This window comes from Anopheles ziemanni, chromosome X, assembly GCF_943734765.1.
Source record: "Anopheles ziemanni chromosome X, idAnoZiCoDA_A2_x.2, whole genome shotgun sequence".
Taxonomy (NCBI): Eukaryota; Metazoa; Arthropoda; class Insecta; order Diptera; family Culicidae; genus Anopheles; species Anopheles ziemanni.
Window position 1 is genome coordinate 18239671 of NC_080707.1, and position 20892 is coordinate 18260562.

General features: G+C 44.3%; 1 protein-coding gene across 1 annotated transcript; it reads left to right on the forward strand.

Annotated features, from left to right (window-relative positions):
- Positions 1-6395: 6395 nt before the first annotated feature.
- On the forward strand, positions 6396-7334 carry LOC131291224 (uncharacterized). The gene has a single exon (XM_058320410.1). The coding sequence runs from the start codon at positions 6396-6398 to the stop codon at positions 7332-7334; it is 939 nt and encodes a 312-aa protein (XP_058176393.1).
- Positions 7335-20892: the final 13558 nt, after the last annotated feature.

The following is a 20892-nucleotide window of genomic DNA, read 5'->3' on the forward strand; positions in this document are numbered from 1 at the left end:
CCAAATAGTCAAGTTGGCACAAAATCACCGTTCATCGAATCGGTTGGCCTGGTGCCCATACAGGAGCCCGTCCCCAAAGCAACACTATATTTGTCACGGATTGCACCGCAGGTCAAGGTCCACCAAGTGGTTGACATGGTGAAACGTCACCTTGGGACCGACGACGTGATAGCGCGTTGCCTCCTAAGTAAGGATACGGACCCCATGACTCGTCGCTTGCTTTCGTTCAAGGTCTGGGTTCCGAAAAGCTCGCTGACACTTGCGCTCTCACCTGGGACTTGGCCCCGTATCCTTCTCTTCAGGGAGTTTACGGAAGTTGTATACCCGACGATGATATCCCCGCGAAACGATCAAAACATTCCCGTAAACAACAACGTTACACAGCCGCCGCCGGAACTAACCAATTAAACCATGGCCCAACATCAGGCACTTCTTCCAAAGAACATACACACATGTATTCCTCCTGATACACTGCGAACTCAGTTTTCGATCTATTATCAAAACACCGGCGGCCTACGGACAAAATTAAACGGTTTCTTCGTTGCAACGAGTGCCTGCGACTACAATGCGATTGCAATCACTGAAAGCTGGCTCAGCGATGCGATTTACTCATCCCAGCTATATGTACAAAATGACGTTACGAGCTTTCATATCAATGACATAAATCTAACGACAGAGTTAATTATAGCGGCCATCGCAGATATCAAGAGCTCATTCATACCAGGACCGGACGGTATCCCTTCTATAGTCATTAAGAAATGTTCCAAAGTACTAGCTGGACCTCTGTTGAGTATATTCCGGCTGTCACTCCAGTTGCATGTATTTCCGACTGCGTGGAAATCTTCGTTCATGACTCCTGTCTTCAAAAAGGGCATCAAAACGGAGGTTGAAAAAGGGCATCAAAACGGAACTATAGAGGTATTACTTCGCTATGCACCTGTGCAAAAATTCTTGAAAAAATTGTCCACAACTCCGTAATGTATCGATGCAACAATATTATATCACTCTCTCAGCATGGGTTTATGCCACGAAGGTCAGTAACCACCAATCTGGTACAGTTTGTTGAGGAATGCTTAATTTCGATGAAAGATAAGAAACAACTGGATGCGATCTACACCGACTTTAGCGCGGCCTTCGATAAATTAAGTCACCCTATGCTACTAGCGAAGCTGCGAGAAATTGGATTTGATCCCGGCATGGTCGCATGGAATGAATCCTATATAACTGCCAGGCTCTATAGAGTCAAGATAGAAAATGTACTTTCCTCTCCGTTCACTAGTACGTCAGGCGTGCCGCAGGGAAGTAATCTAGGTCCATTACTGTTCATCTTATTTATTAACGATCTGTCATCCGTCCTCAGTAACGTACCTCACCTGATGTATGCAGATGATACAAAAATCTATAGTGCCATCAACTCGACGCGTGATTGCGAAGGGCTCCAACTCTTTCTCGACGAGTTCACCGTATGGTGCTCCAATAACCTCATGAGTTTAATTGAAAGTAAATGTCGGGTTATCACGTATCATCGCATTAAACATCCAATACAGCACACATATACTCTCATTGGACACACGGTGGCTCGTTGCACAGTAATTACCGACCTTGGCACTTCTCTTGACTCCCGTTTGACATTTCGTGAGCATTATGAAGTCATTCTCGAAAAGGCAAACAGAATGCTTCATTCAGCGACAAACCGCTGACTTCACAGATCCTATGTGTCTGCATGCGCTTTTTGTGTCGTTGGTCAGGTCCGCTTTGGAATTCAATTCAGTTATCTGGGCACCTTATCATGACATTTGGATAAAAAGACTCGAATCTATACAACGCCGCTTCACAAAAATTGTTATTAGACGTCTTAATTGGCAAAATGCTGAGACCCTGGACTACAATACTCGATGCCTTTTGCTGGGTCTCCAAACTTTGGAGCATCGCCGTAATGTTGGCCAGGCTGTCTTCACTGGGAAACTAATTCAAAACGAGATAGTTGCTTCGTTTCTTTTGAGTATGGTTCATTTTAATGCCCTCCTACCCCCATTGCGCCACACGACCATTCTACGTGTTCCTTTTAGCAGGACAGTCTATGCCGCAAATTCACCTTTGCAAACTATGGCCGTGACATTCAATAACTACGCGGAACATTTCGACTTTAGCCAATCAGCTACAAATTTTAAAGATAAGTTGCTGTTGCCACGAGCGTAAAACGTCTATAGTATGTTATACCTGCGTCTCTTCTAAGTCTAATGTGTCTCTATGTTGTATCAAGTGAAATATGTGAATTATTTTTAAGATACTTTTAAGTTGTCAGGGCTGCCTATGCCAGACAAACACTAAACGAAATAAATAAATAAATAAAACAAAGCCCAATTGGTTTTATAGAGGTTTCTCAGCAGGCAAAATAGTTTTAATAATTTTAATATCCTTAAAGCCTTTTGAGGATAGCTATAAAACCGATCATTAAGTCTAAAATCTTAGTAGTCTTGAAGAGTCTGAGAATACGCTGTTAAGTCCTTAAAACCTTGTCTTGTGGGGGAATCCTTAAGATTGCGTTAAGAATGTTATTGAAAAATCATTTTGTTGCTAGTTTTTTTTTGTTTTGGGTCATACATAAGTAGTGAAAAACCAATTGTGGTGAATATTTGAAACGAAAACCCACTGTAAACGGTCAACAAATAAGAAAACACAACCTATCCAAGTATCCCATCCAGCCATATTCGTCAAAAACATTGGCGATTGTGCATGGACTTTCAATGTTGGATGTGTGATTTAGTGCTCTTGTCGTGATCGGAGCAGTTATTTATGTGGAATAAAGCTCTACTAGGTGGAATTAAGGAATAACAGCTGCGTTTGCGGATAGTGATCTAGAAGTCAGCTCCCGGATCACCTTTCCGGGAATTTTGGCGCAGTGCTGTGCCGGATGGCTATCCCGGCATTCTGGCGTGGTGCTGAGCAGTACGCCTCTCAACCGTTGCAGCCAATGAAGAAGTCATCGCCCGAATCATCTACCCCGGCTTTCTGACGATTTTCCCGGCTCTCTGAAGACTTTTAGGCCTTAAGGTGTTTTGGTTACGCCGCGTTAAAACTATTTGCACTTAACGTGGCTTCTGAGCAGTAGCACAAAGAGCTAGAAGTTTTAAAGAGGTTTTAATCATGTTTGCTTAACTCCAAACCATCTTATAGCGTCGGACCATAAGAACTTTAGGACTTAGGCCAATGGAAACCATTTTTATTGGCTTAATTATTTATTTTTGATCTAGGTATTGGTCAGCCATATTGCTGTTTTGATCGAGCTTTCTATGATTCATATGCATAATTGAATAGTATAAGCCTAAATACGCGGGGGTGCCCATGGCGCAGCGGTAGCGCGAGGAAACATCACACCACAGGTGTGGGATCGAATCTCGAGTCTGGCACCCTCCGGTATTACGAACGGCTGACCACCGATCTATAATATACCGTCTTTCGGTCACACAAACTCTCTTCGGAGAGAGGCATTTGTGACTACATTGTTGTCTAGGCTTAGATGCTTATATTTTGGCCTGACTCACTGACTTTCGCATGTTTTGGTCACGCGCTTGGACCATTATGTCGATCGAGTAAACAACTGAAGATTGTTTATCAACGCGTTCTTGCTTCGCTCGATCGTTCGTTCTTTTTACAATGTTGTATCGCTGGAATTCGATTAACTGGATTTTGTACTTGTTAAAACATTTGAGGGTATTACAATTGGGAGCGCGGAAACGATACACTTCTCGACACTGCCCCATACAAAAGGTAAACAACACTTTGAAAAAAGCGAAAAAATGGCTGGCCGTCTCGACGATCCAAAACGACGCCACCTACGTGTCGAGACGATGCGCGGAAACGAAACGACGCGGCTAGCCATTTTTTCGCTTTTTTCAAAGGTGTTGTTTACCTTTTGTATGGGACCGCGACGAGAAATCTGACAGTTCGTATCGTTTCCGCGCTCCCAATTAAAATACCCTCAATTGTTAGATCGTGCCCGCTCGCAATTCTTTCTACAAGGTTCTATTGTTGGAATTTGGTTATGTATCAACTTTGTGGCCCTAAGCGATCTTGCTTTCCCTGCCGTTTTGATTTAATTATTAATGTTTGTCGCGCCATACTTTTAGCGCTGTCGTTGCACGCATGCTTACACATCTCGTTCTCAATTGCATTGTATCCGGGAAGTCAAGTTTATTTTGGTTTACGATTGTATTTGGTACCGAAAGTAACAATCGTTTCCTTTATCGTAATCTACATGCGAGTTTGCATTGATGCAACAACAGCGGTAATCGCTGTTTCTATGCTATGCGTTAATCCTAAACCACGAGTAAGGTTGTTCTGTGTTAAACCAACAACCTTTTCTGGCCAATCCAAGCATTTTATGGCCATCTTTGTTGGCTATTTGTTCCTTCCTTTACTTTCATTTTCTTGTCTGTGTGGTCTGTGTATACATTTTATATTTTGACATACCAATTTGAGAACCAATTTTCTAACTCGATCGAGACCTCCGTCCGTCCGTAACAGAAACTGTTCCCGAAATTTCTCAATAACAACAATTACTTTGGTGTTTACGAATGGTTCTATTGTGCAACATTATGTAGAGTGGGCCCTCTTACACTTAAAACAGGTTTATAAAGGTTTTATCACAGCCTTTAAGATATTTTACGCTTAATATGAGATTTAATGATGAGCATGAACAACATCGTTAGAACCATGATAAAACTTAAAATGTTACTTGGGATAGTACTGCTTCATCGTCTACATAGAAGGCGGAATCACTAGCATATACGGAGCTAAACTTATCAGTAAATAGCACACATATCTCCTTTGTAGAGCACGCAGATCGGTTACCATAATGCATTGTGCGGCACGGCAGCGTCGTTTGCGATTGAGAAGCCTTTAGAGACGATTGAGAAGCCTTGTGAGACAACAAATATCCATGCAATTATTGATAGATGAAGTGTATTCAACCGCTTCATTGATGCTACCTCGACCAATCAGTTGAGCACAAGTGAGCAGATAAGACATTATAATTACACTTTCTGAAGTCAAAGCTGCTGTTGAACTGATTTTCATTAGCTTGCAAAAGAATAGGACCGTTATCCATTGTGACCAGCAAACTAGGGTGATGTCTTCAGCTGTCAATAGCTGATGCGCACGCGATACAGTAATACCATCGCGAAATAGATCTTCATCTGCAAATACAAAATCCAGCACTGTATCCGAATAAGTCGTCACCTTGTTAAGTTGTCGTAACTCCGCGTTACTAACCATCGATTAAACAAGCTAGGCATGCCGGAATGACCGACGATCGGTGATCGATGCGCACAGAGCCATCATCTGCACTTGTCCATTTAATGGACGGCTGATTGAAGTCACCAAGCAGCAACATTATGTTATTAGGATATTTTGTGCGCATCTGCACCAACGCATTAGCATGAGCTGCAATGACGTCACGGTTGTTACGCAGGTTCAGTGGCAAATATGAGACCCCAATTAGTAAACAGTGCCCAGCCGATGGAACTCGCACCCATAGGTTTTCAATTGCAGACTCAACGGTATCGCATCGGAGTGATCGGCGACAGCGATGGAGAGTTGGCGACAGCGATGAGCACGCCACCACCCCGCGACTTCGTGCTATTGGTAGCATTCCTATCCAGCCGGTGAATAACAAAGTGATCCGCAAGAATTGAAGCTGAATGAATCGAATCATCAAGCCAGGTTTCCGTGAAACATATTATGCCGCAATCAGAACACTAGGAAGCAACATATAAATCATTGAGCTTGGTTCTCAATCCTCTAACGTTCTGACAGTATACAAAAAGGTCAGAGTCTGAACGGTAAGTGTGAACGATACGCCCTACCGAGTATTAAGAACGCTTTTTTACTTGTTTGAAACGTTTTAAAAAACGCGGTGCTTTATTGGCGTATGATCACTGAGTAGAAAGCCGCTTTCGTTGGTGCGCTTACTTTTATACTCGCCTTTATCGCGACGGCCGTTTCGCGATGGCCGGTTTATTTTCAAAATGCCCATCGGGGCCATCATGCGCGCATCTTGATCGGGCGAAATTTCGCCCAACCAAGGTTCTTAATATTCTCTTAATTGGGCTCGCTTACTTTTTAAACCCTGCCTGTCACTATCTGTTATTGTTTACTTTATTTTAACACTACCGCGTGGATTCCTATCTAGTTTTAAAGTCGTCGGCCAGTGTTACTTTGTAACAGTAAGTGTTAGTATGCTTCGATGCTGCATAAGTTGGTGTGATAGCACGTATGGTATGGGCACGATTAGTTTTGAAAAAAATGGTCGAGAGTAGCCTGGTTTTTGTCTAAAACCTTCGAACGTAAACGTTAAGCCTGGTTTTATCCCGGCTTCGTTCCATCGTGCAATGATGGGCAACGTACCGATGGAACGCCTAGCAGCTTATCAGCGACCCTTTACCTACACCGGTGTGGATTACTTCGGGCCGTTATCGGTCGAAGTGGGTCGTCGGGTAGAAAAACGGTGGGGAGTGCTCTTCACATGTTTGACCGTCAGAGCAATCCATCTGGAGGTTGCGCATTCGCTGACTACTTCGTCATGCATCTTGGCGATTCAACGGTTCATCGCTCTGCGGGGTAAACCGGTTGAGATCATCAGCGATTGTGGGACAAACTTTGTTGGCGCGTCTCATGAACTGTGTGAAGCCTGGAAGGAAGTAAACGAGAGGCAATTAGCTGAAGAATTCACGTCATCAAGTTTCATCTGGAAGTTCAACCCGCCGGGTGCGCCGCATTTCGGAGGATGCTGGGAACGGCTGATCAAATCCGTCAAGAAGGTGTTAGGGGAGATAAAGCTTCCCCGCTTACCTACAGACGAGGTGCTGCTCTCAACGTTTGGAGAGGTTCAGACGATTGTAAATTCCCGTCCACTTACGCACGTCCCTCTAAATGACGAATTCGAACCACCAAATCACTTCTTGGTAGGTACAGCAAACGGAGAGCCACTTAGAGCAGGACTCAACGTCATCGCAACAATGCTAAAGATGTCCTGGAAGGCTTCGCAGGTGTTGGCAAACATATTTTGGAAGAAGTGGATCAAGGAGTATCTGCCTACCCTGACACGAAGAACCAACTGGTTCGCACCGGTGCGACCGATTGAGGTTGGAGACATCGTGCTGATTGTTGACGGGGACTTACCTAGAAACACGTGGCCGATGGGGAGAGTGGTAAAAGTAGTGAAGGCTAGCGATGGACAGGTTCAGCGAGCTACTGTAAAAACCGCAAACGGATTTTTAGAAAGACCAGCGACAAAACTGGCGGTATTAGATGTTAAAGTTAGGGAACCTTAAGAGCACATGCGAGCGATCACGTAAACAGAAGTCAAGCGACCGGATGGATTCGCTGGACTGCGGGGGAAAATGTAAACTTTGTTTACCAACATGATCGCGTTAGATGGCAAATGTGACAGTCAGGGGCGTTCGGAGTTAGACGGATAAGATCTCGTGAAATGAGTCCAACAGAAGGAGCGGAAGAAAAGCTATAAAAAAAGGGGTCGCAAGAAAACATCGTTCCTATTCTGTTGGAAAAGCGACAAAACCGCAGTTGAATTTTTGTAACGCCGCATAGTACGGTTTTTGATTAAAAAAAAGTTGCAAGAAATTGCAGTCAAGTTAAAACTTTTCCAACAGTTGTATTAATCCAAACATTAGACACCCTAAAACTGAACATATTTACGTCTTCACAATCACACACTCGAGCAGCATCAAGGACATGCGAAATGATGTACTTATTAACGGGAAAATCATCATCCTATGATTTTTTTTCCTTTTTGAGTATTCAAAGCTCAGATTTTGAGGACGAACCATCAACCAACGGAACAAAATTTAGAATGTTTGCTTAGATCATCCTCCACGGCGTGTTTATTAGTCGATTTCTATTAACAGAATAGTTAATACATTCGTCAACTAAAATAAAAGATCAAAGTTAGGTTTTCAACGCTGGGGCGAGATTTTTAAAAAAGATCCCGTCCTGGTTGACGGTCTTATTCAGACTAACTCTTTATTATTATGCTTGATCTTGGTCCTTAGGTTTGCATCGTTCCTCCCGTGGGAACGATGCTGATGCTGCGTTTTACTTGCGCATCATGTTGCCGGTCGTCGTGGTCATCGTGGAAGCGATGCTGATGTTGCGAAAATGGGTTGCCGGTCGCGATGTTTATGTTGGCGTACGGTAACTGCTCCCCCCAGAAGTGTCGAATCTCCTGGTTCGATGTTTAAAAGTTCAAAGACGGAGGTCGGTAGGAACGTGGCAGGCTGGGGCATTCTTTTCCGATGAACTGGACCGGGGTGGCCGTGTTGATTAACATGGTGCGCGGTTGGTTTCTGAAGTGAAAAAAGATATAGGCTGTCAGAATTATGATGACGAGGGTGGTGAAAGTGAATCCTCCCATGATTGTCCAGTGGTGGTTGGCTGCAGTTGTTTGAAGATCCGAGAGGTGGTTTAAATTTCTATGTTGAAGCTTCGTCAGCATTTGAAGATCGGTTCGCTGCTCGATGGAATGTTTGGTGACGTTCAGGCCTGTGGTCAACGAAAAAATAGGGTATTCTGTGGTGTTCTCAATTTGGTTTGTGAAAGTGAAGTCTCGGATCGAGATGGTGCAATTCTTGTATGTGACCAAGAATGATCCCAAAAGATGCCTGTTGGAAATTCCACAATCGTTGATGAGCGTCTCGTTCACGTCATTCAGCAGTAGAATGGTTTGGCTCATTACGGTTACGATCGGGTTTTTCTTCTGTGGATTCGTAGACGCACTTACTGTCATGCCCTTTAACTATATTGGCTATGCAGTCATCTGACGAAACATCTTTCAGGTTGTTAAAGTTGCAGAGGCTCCAATTGCCTAGTCCAGAACAGGGGTTGGTTTTAAGGTAGATTTTACCGTCGCCATGAAGGTACTCGTTTCCTGCCAGTTTTATCTGCTCAAAAGCTGGTATAATGCGTTGCTCAGGTTCGGTATGCTGATTACATAGATGATAGTTTCTCCGTCCGTTCCTACGGTAGACGTAGTTAAACCTACGGCTTCATCGGGGAGTTCTGTTTGTATTCCTTGATCAGAGAGCATTCTGTTTTTAAAATTTACTTCTTCTAGTTTTATCATTCTATTACTAACTAACCCTAACTTTGAGAATGTTATAGCATTCTGGATTTTAATTACCTCGTGGTTCAGGATTTCTAGATTAAGAATTATTTTTAAGGGAAGGTTTACAGACTTAACTTGTTCTAACATGTTTTCCTCTTCTCTTATTATGCTGTTGATTGTATCGGTAATGTTGTTGATTCCCTCGAAAGCTTCGTTATTAATGATTATTTGCCTATTGCTGTTTTCGGATAGGTTTGTTAGTCCGTTGTTAATGTAAAGTAAGTCGTCAGCGTCAGGTGAACCAGCTAACCATTTGCAGGCTGTGCCAAGCGCATCCCATCGTTTTTGCCGTTGATGGTTTGGTTGGATAATTTGGAGGTTTGCTTCGAGTTCGTTCAACTTCCATGTCATTAAGTCAGTGATTTGGGTGTCGTTGTAGTCGAGTGTTTATATTTTGTCTTTGATGTCGTCAACTGTGTGTCGTAGCTCGGTTATGTTAATTTTATGAATGATTTTTGAATGTCTTTGGATTATTTTTCTTTGCGCTATGTGGACTATCGCGACATGATCATTGTTGAGGTTTTGTATGCTGAGGTTCCCTAAGGCTGCTGGGATTCTGTGGAAAGATCAATGTTTTTTACGTTCGACTTATGTAATTTAGCGTTACCTTGATTCCTGAATGTTACTTGAATATCTTTTTATGCTTGGGTTTGATGATCTTATCTTTTACGTATATTGTTTGGCCTGGTCGTAGTATTGGAGGAGGCGTCCTATCCTTATTGGTAGTTCTAAGTTGCTTTCTTTGTGCTTCCTTTAATCTAAGAATTATTTCGTCATGTAATTTGCTTCGTATTTGTTCTAATGTGTCTGGGTCGGTCTGTCTGTCTGGGTCTCGTTGTTTGCCAAAAAGGATCTCCTTCGGAGTTCGCAGTGTTGAGGAGTGGATCGTGTTGTTTTTCGACTGCTATATGGATGAGGTTACGGGGTGGTAGATGTGGGGTGATCTGTTTTTGGATTCGATATAGTTCGAGGATGGTGGAATGAAATCGTTCGACAGCACCATTCACTTCGGATTTGCTATTGGGAGTTAGGTAAACCGTAATGTTCAAGTGAAGCAATTTCCCTCTAATGTCGGGTGATTGGAATGCTCGTTCGTTGTCCATTACGATTGTGTTTGGTATTACAAAGGAAGTAACTGCGTTCCATAACGCTTTTCCAATGTGGATGCTGTGTCGAGACTTTATCGGTATCATGCGTCCGTATTTACTAAATTTATCGACGCATGATAAGAAATAATTTGATTCTATCTGGAATATATCTAAATGGAGAATTTGATAGGGATAGTTTGGTACGGGTGTTTCCTGGATTGGAATAATTAACGGTTGGCGATCGTATTTTGACGTGTTGCATTTGTCACAAACTCGTACATACTTTTTCAGATGTTGTGTGATTTTCGGGAAATAGAATTCACTCAAAATCTAAAATTTGTTTTCTTGTATACCGCGGTGAGCTCTGTCGTGAGTTTCACGAATGATTTTTTCTTGTTCGGCTTCTTCTGTAACATCTTTCAATAGTGTTTGGGTGAATCGAATTTTGAGCAGACCAGCTCTGCTGAAATATTTTTTGTACACTTCCTGAAGTTGTCCCAGAATTTTCTCAGAGGTGTATAGTCCATTGGTTTTTGACGGGTCACAAAATTCTTTTAAAATGGTGGTCAAAATTTGTTCATTAAATTTGGTCCTTTTGATCAAAATTCTGCGATAACCAGGGAAGGGTTGTAAAACTACAGTTTCCGGAATATTGTTCGTTTGTTCGAGAATTATTTGTGAGCGGAAACTATTTAAAGGTGCTTCAGTAGAGATGATGTAATGCGAATCATCATCTTCGGCGGAATGTTGGGTGGGCGTTAATGAATTTATTTGGATCCGGCTTAAGGCGTCTGCTACTACATTCGCTTTTCCCGCCTTATCGTAGTCATGTTCCTCAATAAAGTTTCGCCAGTTCATAAGTTTTCTATTACAAGTCTTAGAGGAGAGATTGTAGGTGAGTGGTTGATGTTCTGTGAAGATTTTTACCTTCTGTCCATAAAGATATGCTCTGAAAACCTTTAGGGCCCAGACAATGGCCAGAAGCTCTTTTTCAGTGGCGCTATATGCTTCTTCGGTTTTGTTAAGGGTTCGAGAAGCGAAGTGGATTGGTTGGTCGTTTCCAGTGAAGCCTTGACTTAAAACAGCTCCTAGAGCGTAGTCATATGCATCTGTAGTTAAGCAGAATGGCTTAGAAAAATCTGGGTACATTAAGATATCGTTCCCAGACAAAATTTGTTTCATGTTGTCAAAGCATTTTCTCTGTTTTGCGTCTAAATCTATTCTTTTCGCACTCTTAGAGTCTCCTTCCCCCCTTAGGAGTTTAGTTAAGGGTTTGGCTATTTTAGAAAAATCCTTAATAAACCTCCGATACTATCCCATCATTCCTAAGAATCCTCTGACCTGCTTAAGATTTTTGGGTTCAGGGAATTTTTTGATTGCTTCTATTTTTTTCTCATTTGGTTGTATGCCTCTGTCTGTAATGATGTAACCAAGAAATTCTACTGATTTATGCAGGAATTCTGTTTTGTCCAACTGGACTTTGAGGTTGGCTTCGTGCAGGGTTTTTAGGACGATTTCTAGGTTTTCCAGGTGTTCTTCGAGGGTTTTACCTACGACTATTACGTCATCAATATAAACGAAGCATCGTTTACCGATGTGGTCTCGCAATACATCGTCCACGGCCCTTTGAAAAATTGCAGGCGCGTTTTTCAAGCCAAATGGCATACGAACGAATTCATATTTACCATAATTGACTGAGAATGCCGTCTTCTCGATGTCTTCTTCTTTCATTTTGATTTGTTGGAATCCCGACGCAAGATCGAGAGTAGTAAAATAACTATTGCCGCCTAGTGGTGTTAGCTATTTCGGGCATGGGGTATTTATCTGAAATCGTTTTTTCATTAATCTTACGGTAGTCTATTACTAGTCGGAATTTCTTTTCACCTGAGGAGTCCATTTTTTTGGGGACAACCCACACAGGTGAATTCCATGCTGACCTAGATGGTTGGTTGGTTTAATAATTGGTTGGTTTATTGGTATAGAGTCTGGCCATCCTGTGGCTAAGACATATCTTAAAAGTAATTTTGTACAAAGGTTTAACGCTTACATTACTAAAACATTGAAAAGCGACATTAAGGGCACTAGCTGAGTCTAAGTCGCTCACGAAATGACGCAGGGGACAAATTGAAGTCGAACAGTTCACTCACTTCATTTAATGCCACGCACATGGCATTCATAGGTTCCGTTTGTCCAAGCTGGGTACGGAAGTGTCTGGTCGCTAAGAGAGCCCGAGGCCGTAGAGAGCGTGAGGGCGCGTGAAAGTTAACCGACTCGAGCAGTGCGGGGGCATCAATCGATCCACTGAGCAATTTACACATGAACATCCGCTGCGCATTGGCTCTCCTGTCCGCGAGTGGCTCCAACCCCAACAGTAGGCAACGTGCAGCGTACGGAGGCATCGAGTCCCGATCTCTCCAAGGCAGCATAGCGATTGCGACGCGCGTCAATTTTCGCTGGATGGATTCTAGGCGATCGATCCACACCTGCGCGGTCGGATGCCATACAACTGATCCATATTCCAGAATGGAGCGAACTAGTGCACAGTATAGGGTCTTAGTGCAGACCGGATCCCGAAGATCCTTCGACATTCTTAGAACAAGATTAAGCATCTGGTTGCCCCTCTCGATGATGCTGTTGTACTGTGCGACGAAATCGAGCCTACAGTCCAATAGGACACCCAGATCACGAATAATCTGGACACGTTCTAGCGGAATGTTGTCGATGGAATATGGGAAGCATGTCGGGTTGTGGGCTCTGGTGAACGTTATAGCCTGGCATTTCCCAATACTCAACGATAGCCCATTATTGGTACACCAACGATTGAAGCTATCCATTCGATGCTGGAGTTGGTCACAGTCGCTATGGGATTGGATGGCAGCGAACAATTTAATATCGTCAGCAAACATCAAGTGCCGGCACTCCGGGATCGCTGCGGTCACATCATTTATGAACAGGAGGAAGAGTAGAGGGCCAAGATTGCTACCCTGTGGTAGGCCGGATGAGCTGATCACAGTGCGAGATGTTTGCGTTCCTACCTTTACATTGTATTTCCGTCCGGAAATATATGATTTCAGCCATGCTAATGCTGGTGGTGACATTCCTAATGCGGTGAGTTTGGCGAGGAGCAAGTTATGCTGCACGCTATCGGAGGCCACCTTTAGGTCGGTGTAAATCGCATCAACCTGGTTGCCCTTATCCAGTTGTGTTTTCACATAGCTGACAAACTCAACCAAGTTGGTAGAGGTGGAGCAGCTCGGCACAAATCCATGTTGGTAGGGGCTTATGTAGCTCCGCGCGGCCGAAAGTAGTGGGCCATGAATAATCTGCTCGAAGACCTTAGAGCATGCACAAAGCGAGGTTATTCCGCGGTAGTTCTCTGCCTGTGAACGATTCCCCTTTTTATAAGTGGGTATCAACCAAGATACTTTCCAGGTGCTCGGGAATTGTCCACTACGAAGCGATGCATTGAAAATCTCTGGTTGGGCCAGGACTGGTTGAGGGTTTGATGCTCGCAAGACACGAAAGCACCATAGCCTCGGTTATATCTGGCAGTCGAAATTCAATAGCATCACGTGGTACATCACTCATTAGTGGCGGGGTAGCATTTAGCGGTACGAAGCTGTCCTCGAAGCGTGTTGCGAAAAGTTCCGCGACACCCGCTGGAGTAGAAGCCGAAAGTGTTTTATAAGTTATTTAGCGCGGCAGTGCCTGGTTTTTCCGTTTGCTATTAACATATCCCCATAAGGAATTAGGGTGCGATGTGAGCTTCTTTCGTATTCCAACCAAATAGCCCTGGTGGCGGATGTGATTGTACGAGCGAAAAATACCCGTAACTGCGGAGAGGTGTCTTCTAGTTGCAGGGTTATTATGGCGTCGATGGGTTCTGGCCGCAGAGAATTTTTTCCTTTTCAAATACACCAGTGTAGAGTCGGCCCAAGGTGGGCTACGTTTACGTTGCGAGGCGGGTACACATAGTTCCAATGCTCCCTTCATAAATCCGGTGAATAGGCCAACTGCCTGGTCGAGTGTTTCGCTCGATGAGCAACTGAAGTGCTCGCCAAATGCTCGTATCCGCGACTGGAGGGCTGAGACGTTCGTTCTAGCGAAATTCAGACGATGCGGGTGGGTGTTGGTCGATCGATAGTTGGGCGCGCGGACCGCGATTTGCCATTCCAACGGTGGGTGATATGGATCGGATCTCAGCATCGGGTTGTCAGCGGGCTTTATGTTTGAGCAAGCGTGAGCGGCCGTTGCATTAGCGAACACCAAATCCAGCTGCCGATTGCAGTAGTTTTTCACGCCGCTTGTTTGATATAATCCGTTGCTGGCAACGGCATCCAAAAAGATGAACCCATTAGCGACGTTGGAATATGGCTCATAATGTTCAAAAGCGGTAAACAAGGCATAATCATCATCGCTGGCAGCACGTGGCTGGGCCCAAGTTACCGTGGGTTGATTAAAATCACCCAATACAAGAAGAAGGTCGTTTACATCAAGGCAATTCGTGACTTCTGCAATGCTAAGTTGAACCATTGAAATGACATTAGCATCATGCGATAGGACAGGTGGTAGGTATATTGCACCGATGGTAATAGCAGGTTTGGTCGTGCTTAGTTTAACCCAAACTTGCTCAATAGTAGTGGTGCTGGTCAGGACTTCGACGGGGCCTAGTGAAGCCCGGCAGGCGATAAGAACACCACCACCACGTGTATAAACGCTGTTTGCTGAATCTCTATCCCGCCGGCATATCACATATCTATCATCGATGAAGAGACTCGAGGGAATGCTACTATCAAGCCAAGTCTCGGTGAACACAATAATATCATACTCGTCCTCCGAAAGGGATAATGACAGCTCGGTTATTTTTGTGCGTAGACCCCGAACGTTCTGGTAGTAAACATTGAGCGGAGTCCGTGCGACGGGACTACAGGTGAGGCGGTGCGACGGGACTACAGGTGAGGCATGCGGTACACTTACAGACGAAGGACAATGTGTGTGAATGGTAGTGCGCTATTCGGGGACGGGGTCGATTGCGGATGAATCTTTGCCAGTCTCAATCCTCGCATGGTCCGCTCGGGTTCTCTTCTTCGGCGCTGTCAAACTTTCCGGTGGGGTCCGCATCTGGTTCCTCCGAGAAGCACCGCTCGTGGAGGCAACAGCAGGAACAGTGGAGTCGTTGGTAGTGTAAATAGGCGGTGAAGAGACCCCAGTTGGTGACAACGAGACCGTGGCTACCGGGGGATAGCGTTCCCTGAAGACAAACTCTCTAAAGGCGAATGCAGTTGGCCATGAAGCAGGCGACAACGCGGCATCTCGTTTTGTGGCGGGGACCGCGACTTTGAATGAAATGAAGCGCAGCTTACTCGCGTCGACGTCCTGCTTGACGAGCTTCCGCACCGATATTTCTTCCCTTTTCAAGGACAGCCGTGTCGAAACCATAGTGGTAACGTGGTCCTCGGTAACGGTAGGGGCAAAGCGGGATAGGAACAGCCAAATGCGAGGTGTGCTAAGAGGAATCATCGACGGATCATCATTAGAAGTGCGCGTATCAAAACCGTTTTGCAGCAGTGGTTGTGACTCAGCCGGAGTGCGTGATACGTTGAGTGAAGTGCCCAGGTGAGAAGGCTCGGAGGGATGCTGAGCAAAGCGCGTAGCCGAGTGAGTGGTGAGGAGAGGCCATGTTTGTTTACTCGTGAGTTGAGAGAGGATATCTTCTCTCAAAGAAGAGATGGCGGCCAGCAAGGTGGTCTCGACGCCATTCACCACTTTTCGAAGCAGCGCGTCCAATTCAGCAATCAGCCCAACTTTGCCGCTACCTCGCACTTCGAAGCACTCCCTGCACATCCAAAGGAGGCCGCGACCCGCATCCAACTCAGCCAGGCCACCACAGGACACACCGGTGCATTCTCTGTGGAACGACAATCCACAGTATCCACTGCAAACCAATGGGGACTCCTCGATGCGCTCGCTGCAGCCATAGCACGACGACATGGTCAAACAGTATCGGGTAACGGGCCGAAACAGGAACGGAAAAGAAATAACGAAGCTTTCTTTGCTTTCAGGAAAACGGAACTCGGAATTCGCGATAACCGAAATGACTGGAACACGTAGGAAGTGTTGAGTAAAACTGCGATGACTTGGGAGCAGGAAAGAACGCGACCGTTGTTGATGACTGACAACTGACAACTGATGGTCTTATTATGCCATCGTGAAGCAGTTTTTCTAATTGCTTCTCTACTTCTGCCTTGTATGCTAGTGGGTATGGATATGTTTTTTGATACACTGGGATGTCGTCTGTAGTGCGAATGCTACATTCGACGTTAGTTGAACAAGTAAGCTTCCTGTCAGGATTATAGAAAACTGGTTTCGATTTGGTTAGGATTTTGAGAAGCGAAGCTTTCTCAGTGTCATTCAGGTGGGATATTCGAATTTTGTTCAGATTATCGATATTTTCAGCTTTATTAATGGTCCGTCTTGGGGTTGGAGTGGGTGTGTAGAATTACAATGGCATGTTTTTTAATTTTTCTGAGTTGCATTTTATCTGGAGCGTCTTTGCTCCGGAGGATAGGTTAAACCTATCCCCAAAAACTATTTCGGTTCCTAAGATTCCATCGAAAAACGAATGGAAGTCAAAAATTAAAAATTTGAATTTTGTGTCTAAATAAGGTTGAAATAAATTTAGTGTCACAGACTGGTTTATTTCTTGATTTCCCGTGACTCCTCTTACATTCTGTGCTCCTGTGGTTTTTATTGGTTTTCCCGATGCTAAGGCCCATTTTTTTTTTAAATAACGTTAACGTTGGCTCCACTGTCAACGAGCATTTTGAGGGGCCCTTTAGTCGTGGGTATCAAAATGTACGGAAGAGGTTTTACCCGAACCACTTCGATACCCATTCCGTTTCTAAAAAATGGTCTTCTTCCTTTCCCCCGTTTTCGGCTTGGTGTACCTCTAGTTCTATGGGTTCGTCTTCCTTATCCTCGATTTTGATACTACCGAGGGTTCCAAGGCATTCATCGATGTTTATCGGTTCCTTGTTTTGTTCGTACTGTTGATCGTACCATTTCTCGTACTCTTCGGAACTAAATATTTCTTCTAACGCATGCGCGAATCGTTTTGCGTCAGGTCCATGAGCTCTCATAGAATCACTTTGCCCTCGCCTTTGCCCTGTTGGTGCGAAGTGTACTCGTGTCCATTGTTTCCGGACGTGTTTGTGGCTGAACAAAAGTCCTGTTTGGTGCGAATACATTGGGTCCGTTATCTGGTTTAAAATTTCGGGGTTGCGGGATTGGTGGCGGCCTTTAAATTATTCGGAGTGATAAACTGTCTCGGTGGCGGGACAGGTGCTCTCGCAACGCCGTAGTTGGAATCGGATGCCACGCTGGTATGTTAACAGGGGCGTTACGTGCGTCCAGGTTCAAAAAGTCCACGCAATAGCTGTATGCTTGTGCGAGGCTTTGTGGTCTGAAATTTTTGCAGAATCTGGAGAGCGGGTCACCTAGTCCACGAATGAATGTGTCTAGTGCGATCTGATTGTACAATCGCATTAGCACTAGTTCGTGCCCTTTCCATTGGTCATCCATGGAAATGGCTGAACTAATGATCGTTACGAGTTCCCTAACTCTAGAGTAGTAGCTCTCTATACTCTCCTGCTTGGTTCGTACTAACGATTTCAGTTGATTATCGAGGGTCATAAGGTCCCTCTTATCTGCATAGTACAACTTCAGCACTTCTTTGATGTTCTCCCACTTAGTAGGGGTATTGCTTGTTATCAAGGCATCGTTTGCCTCCCCTTTTATCTTCCTACGAATAGTTTTAATCAGTAGATGGTACTGAAAACTATCCTTTAGATCGTCAAAGAGTTCTAGGACATCTTCGACGTCCAATATCCACTGACTGAGGTCTCGTGGATTTCCATAAAAATCGGGCAGATCTCTCACAATCTGCGGGATTTTACCACGATCTTCGAAACTTATAGTTGTGTCGATAGTAAACCGAGGAGCGGCTATCGGTCCGGAGGCCGATGGATCAGCTATCGGTACATGGGTTTACGCGTTAAGGCGTGCTGGGAAGATGATTGGGTTTGGGTTTGCCATCTTGCTCAGTATCCTTCAACTAAAGCTTCATTCCTTTCACTTAGTTCACTTCCTGTGGTGAAAGCTTCTTGCCTTTCACTTACGTGACCTTCTAGAATACAAGCACTATCGTCACTTCCTCCTAAACGAAAGCTTCTTGCATTTCGATCACTTCACTTCCTCCAATGAAAGCTACTTGCCTTTCATTTACGTCACCACGTTGTATGAAAGCTACTTGCCTTTCAATGTGTGACAATTTTACTAATATTTGCTCCAATGAAAGCTACTTGCCTTTCATTTACGTCACCACGTTGTATGAAAGCTACTTGCCTTTCAATGTGTGACAATTTTACTAATATTTCCTCCTATGAAAGCTACTTGCCTTTCATTTACGTCACCACGTTGTATGAAAGCTACTTGCCTTTCAATGTGTGACAATTTCACTAATCACTTCTTAATATGTATGCGAGTAAACACTTTTCACGTTTCGGAATTTGGAAATACTCACAATAAGATGGTGATCAGGAAATTCATGCCCTTTGTTATGCAGCGCACCTGGTCGCGCTCTGGTAATGCAAATCGTAGAGTTGATCCGCGATGGAAAATAGTCCAGTTACCGAATTCTCGTTATAGAGGCAGCTAGAGGTGTCTTCAGTTTTTGGGTGCAACTGTTATACTGTTACTGCACAAGGGTCCCGACTTCGGGCGCCAGTTATGTTTTCAACGCTGGGGCGAGATTTTTAATAAAAGATCCCGTCCTGGTTGACGGTCTTATTCAGACTAACTCTTTATTATTATGCTTGATCTTGGTCCCTAGGTTTGCATCGTTCCTCCTGTGGGAACAATGCTGATGCTGCGTTTTACTTGCGCATCATGTTGCCGGTAACGTACGCGTCGTCGTGGTCATCGTGGGAGCGATGCTGATGTTGCGAAAATGGGTTGCCGGTCGCGATGTTTATGTTGGCGTACGGTAACTTCAATAATACACAATACTGAATGAAAGCAATAGAAGACACAAACGGTCGCATGTGAATGAAGTATAGTTTTTCGTAAAATCACAATCGAGCAATAAAATTCGAAGTCAACTATCGAATGACTAAAGTCTTTGACTATTAACAATCACTTCGGTTGAACATTACAACAAAGTTGAGCATGAAATAAAGGAAAGATTAGATTCACCAGATTTTTCCACAATTTTTGGACTATCCAACACCTGCGTTTTCTATACAGTATTGCCAATACTATTGGGTGATGTCGATCATTTTCACGTTAGAGGCTGTGTATCGTCGACAGTTTAACCATGTACAGTGATCGATCTTACCGAGAAAGTGGTTTCAACAGTTTTACTTTACTAAAATTGTCTTTATTGAACTAATATCCGCCAATAGTAAAACAGATTTTAGACCATACATATACATACTATAAAGGGCACAGGAAAAAGGACGAAAACTTTCCCAAAATCGTCGCTTCGGTGCTCTGCCCTCTTCCCTCTCTCTGTGCACTTTAATCGCACCCCTTTCCCACGGAAAACGAACGGGAAATTTGCGTGAAACATCTCGCCGGGCCTTGTTCTCCGTCTTTCCGGATGCAAAATAAGTTGAGTAGGAAAAAGTATCATGCAAAACCGACTCGAGTTCCATGTTCCTTATCCCCCTCACAAGAGCCTTGCGGGACTCCCGTGACTAGAAAACGGTGGTAGTTTTGTGGTGAAACAGTTAAGATAAGAAGTGTGACTAATTTCCACCGCCGAATGTGACCAAACAACCTGGCCTACGAAAGATTCGGGAAGCACCATTTTCATTCCATAATTTCCACCGATCACGCCAAGGGAAAGTGTTATCAAAACGGGGGGAAACTGCTTGTTAGTGGAAAAAACATTCCTACTTAGGGTGCATCTTAGCGGCGGGATAAATATAAAACTAGCATAATTTCCATCTAGAGTATTAGAATTGTACGTATTTCAGAAAATCCACTGCCGACTTGCGCCCAAACAAACATTTAACGCACTGCTGCGGGTGTTTGAGTTTTAAAAAAACTTAAACTTTATTTCCTACAACATATGTGCGGGTTAATACCCAACTATCGTGTTCGGATGCTGGATACCAACTGATGATCGGTTCGCGATCTGGATCGTTGGTTCACGGTCTTCTGATTCTAGGTGGTCCGCGTCGCTGCGGGAATCTGCAACTCAGCATAATGCGGGCGGTCCGCGTTGCTATGGGAAGCTGCAACTCAGCATAATATTGTGGTCCGGGGGCCGCGTCGCGATGATCGAATGTTGACTCACAATGTATGCTCTGGCGATGTCCACAATGTATGCGATGGCGTTGTCCACAATGTATGCGCTGGCGTTGTCTTGACTCCTCCCTTCTTAAATGACTTTGTCCTCAAAGTCTTGTTGCTGCGTGGAATGATGTTGGTCTGCTTACGAATGTTTCTCCGCGTTGCGGTTCTTGGTTTATGTTTACTTTTACCATTCTCTTTCTATTGAAAAATAAGCAGATTACGGTTGCGCATATGAATAGCAACATGAACGTTCCTCCGAAT

Bases quoted from the DNA above. Each gene is read 5' to 3' on its own strand.
- LOC131291224 (XM_058320410.1), top strand. From the start codon at position 6,396: ATGGGCAACGTACCGATGGAACGCCTAGCAGCTTATCAGCGACCCTTT.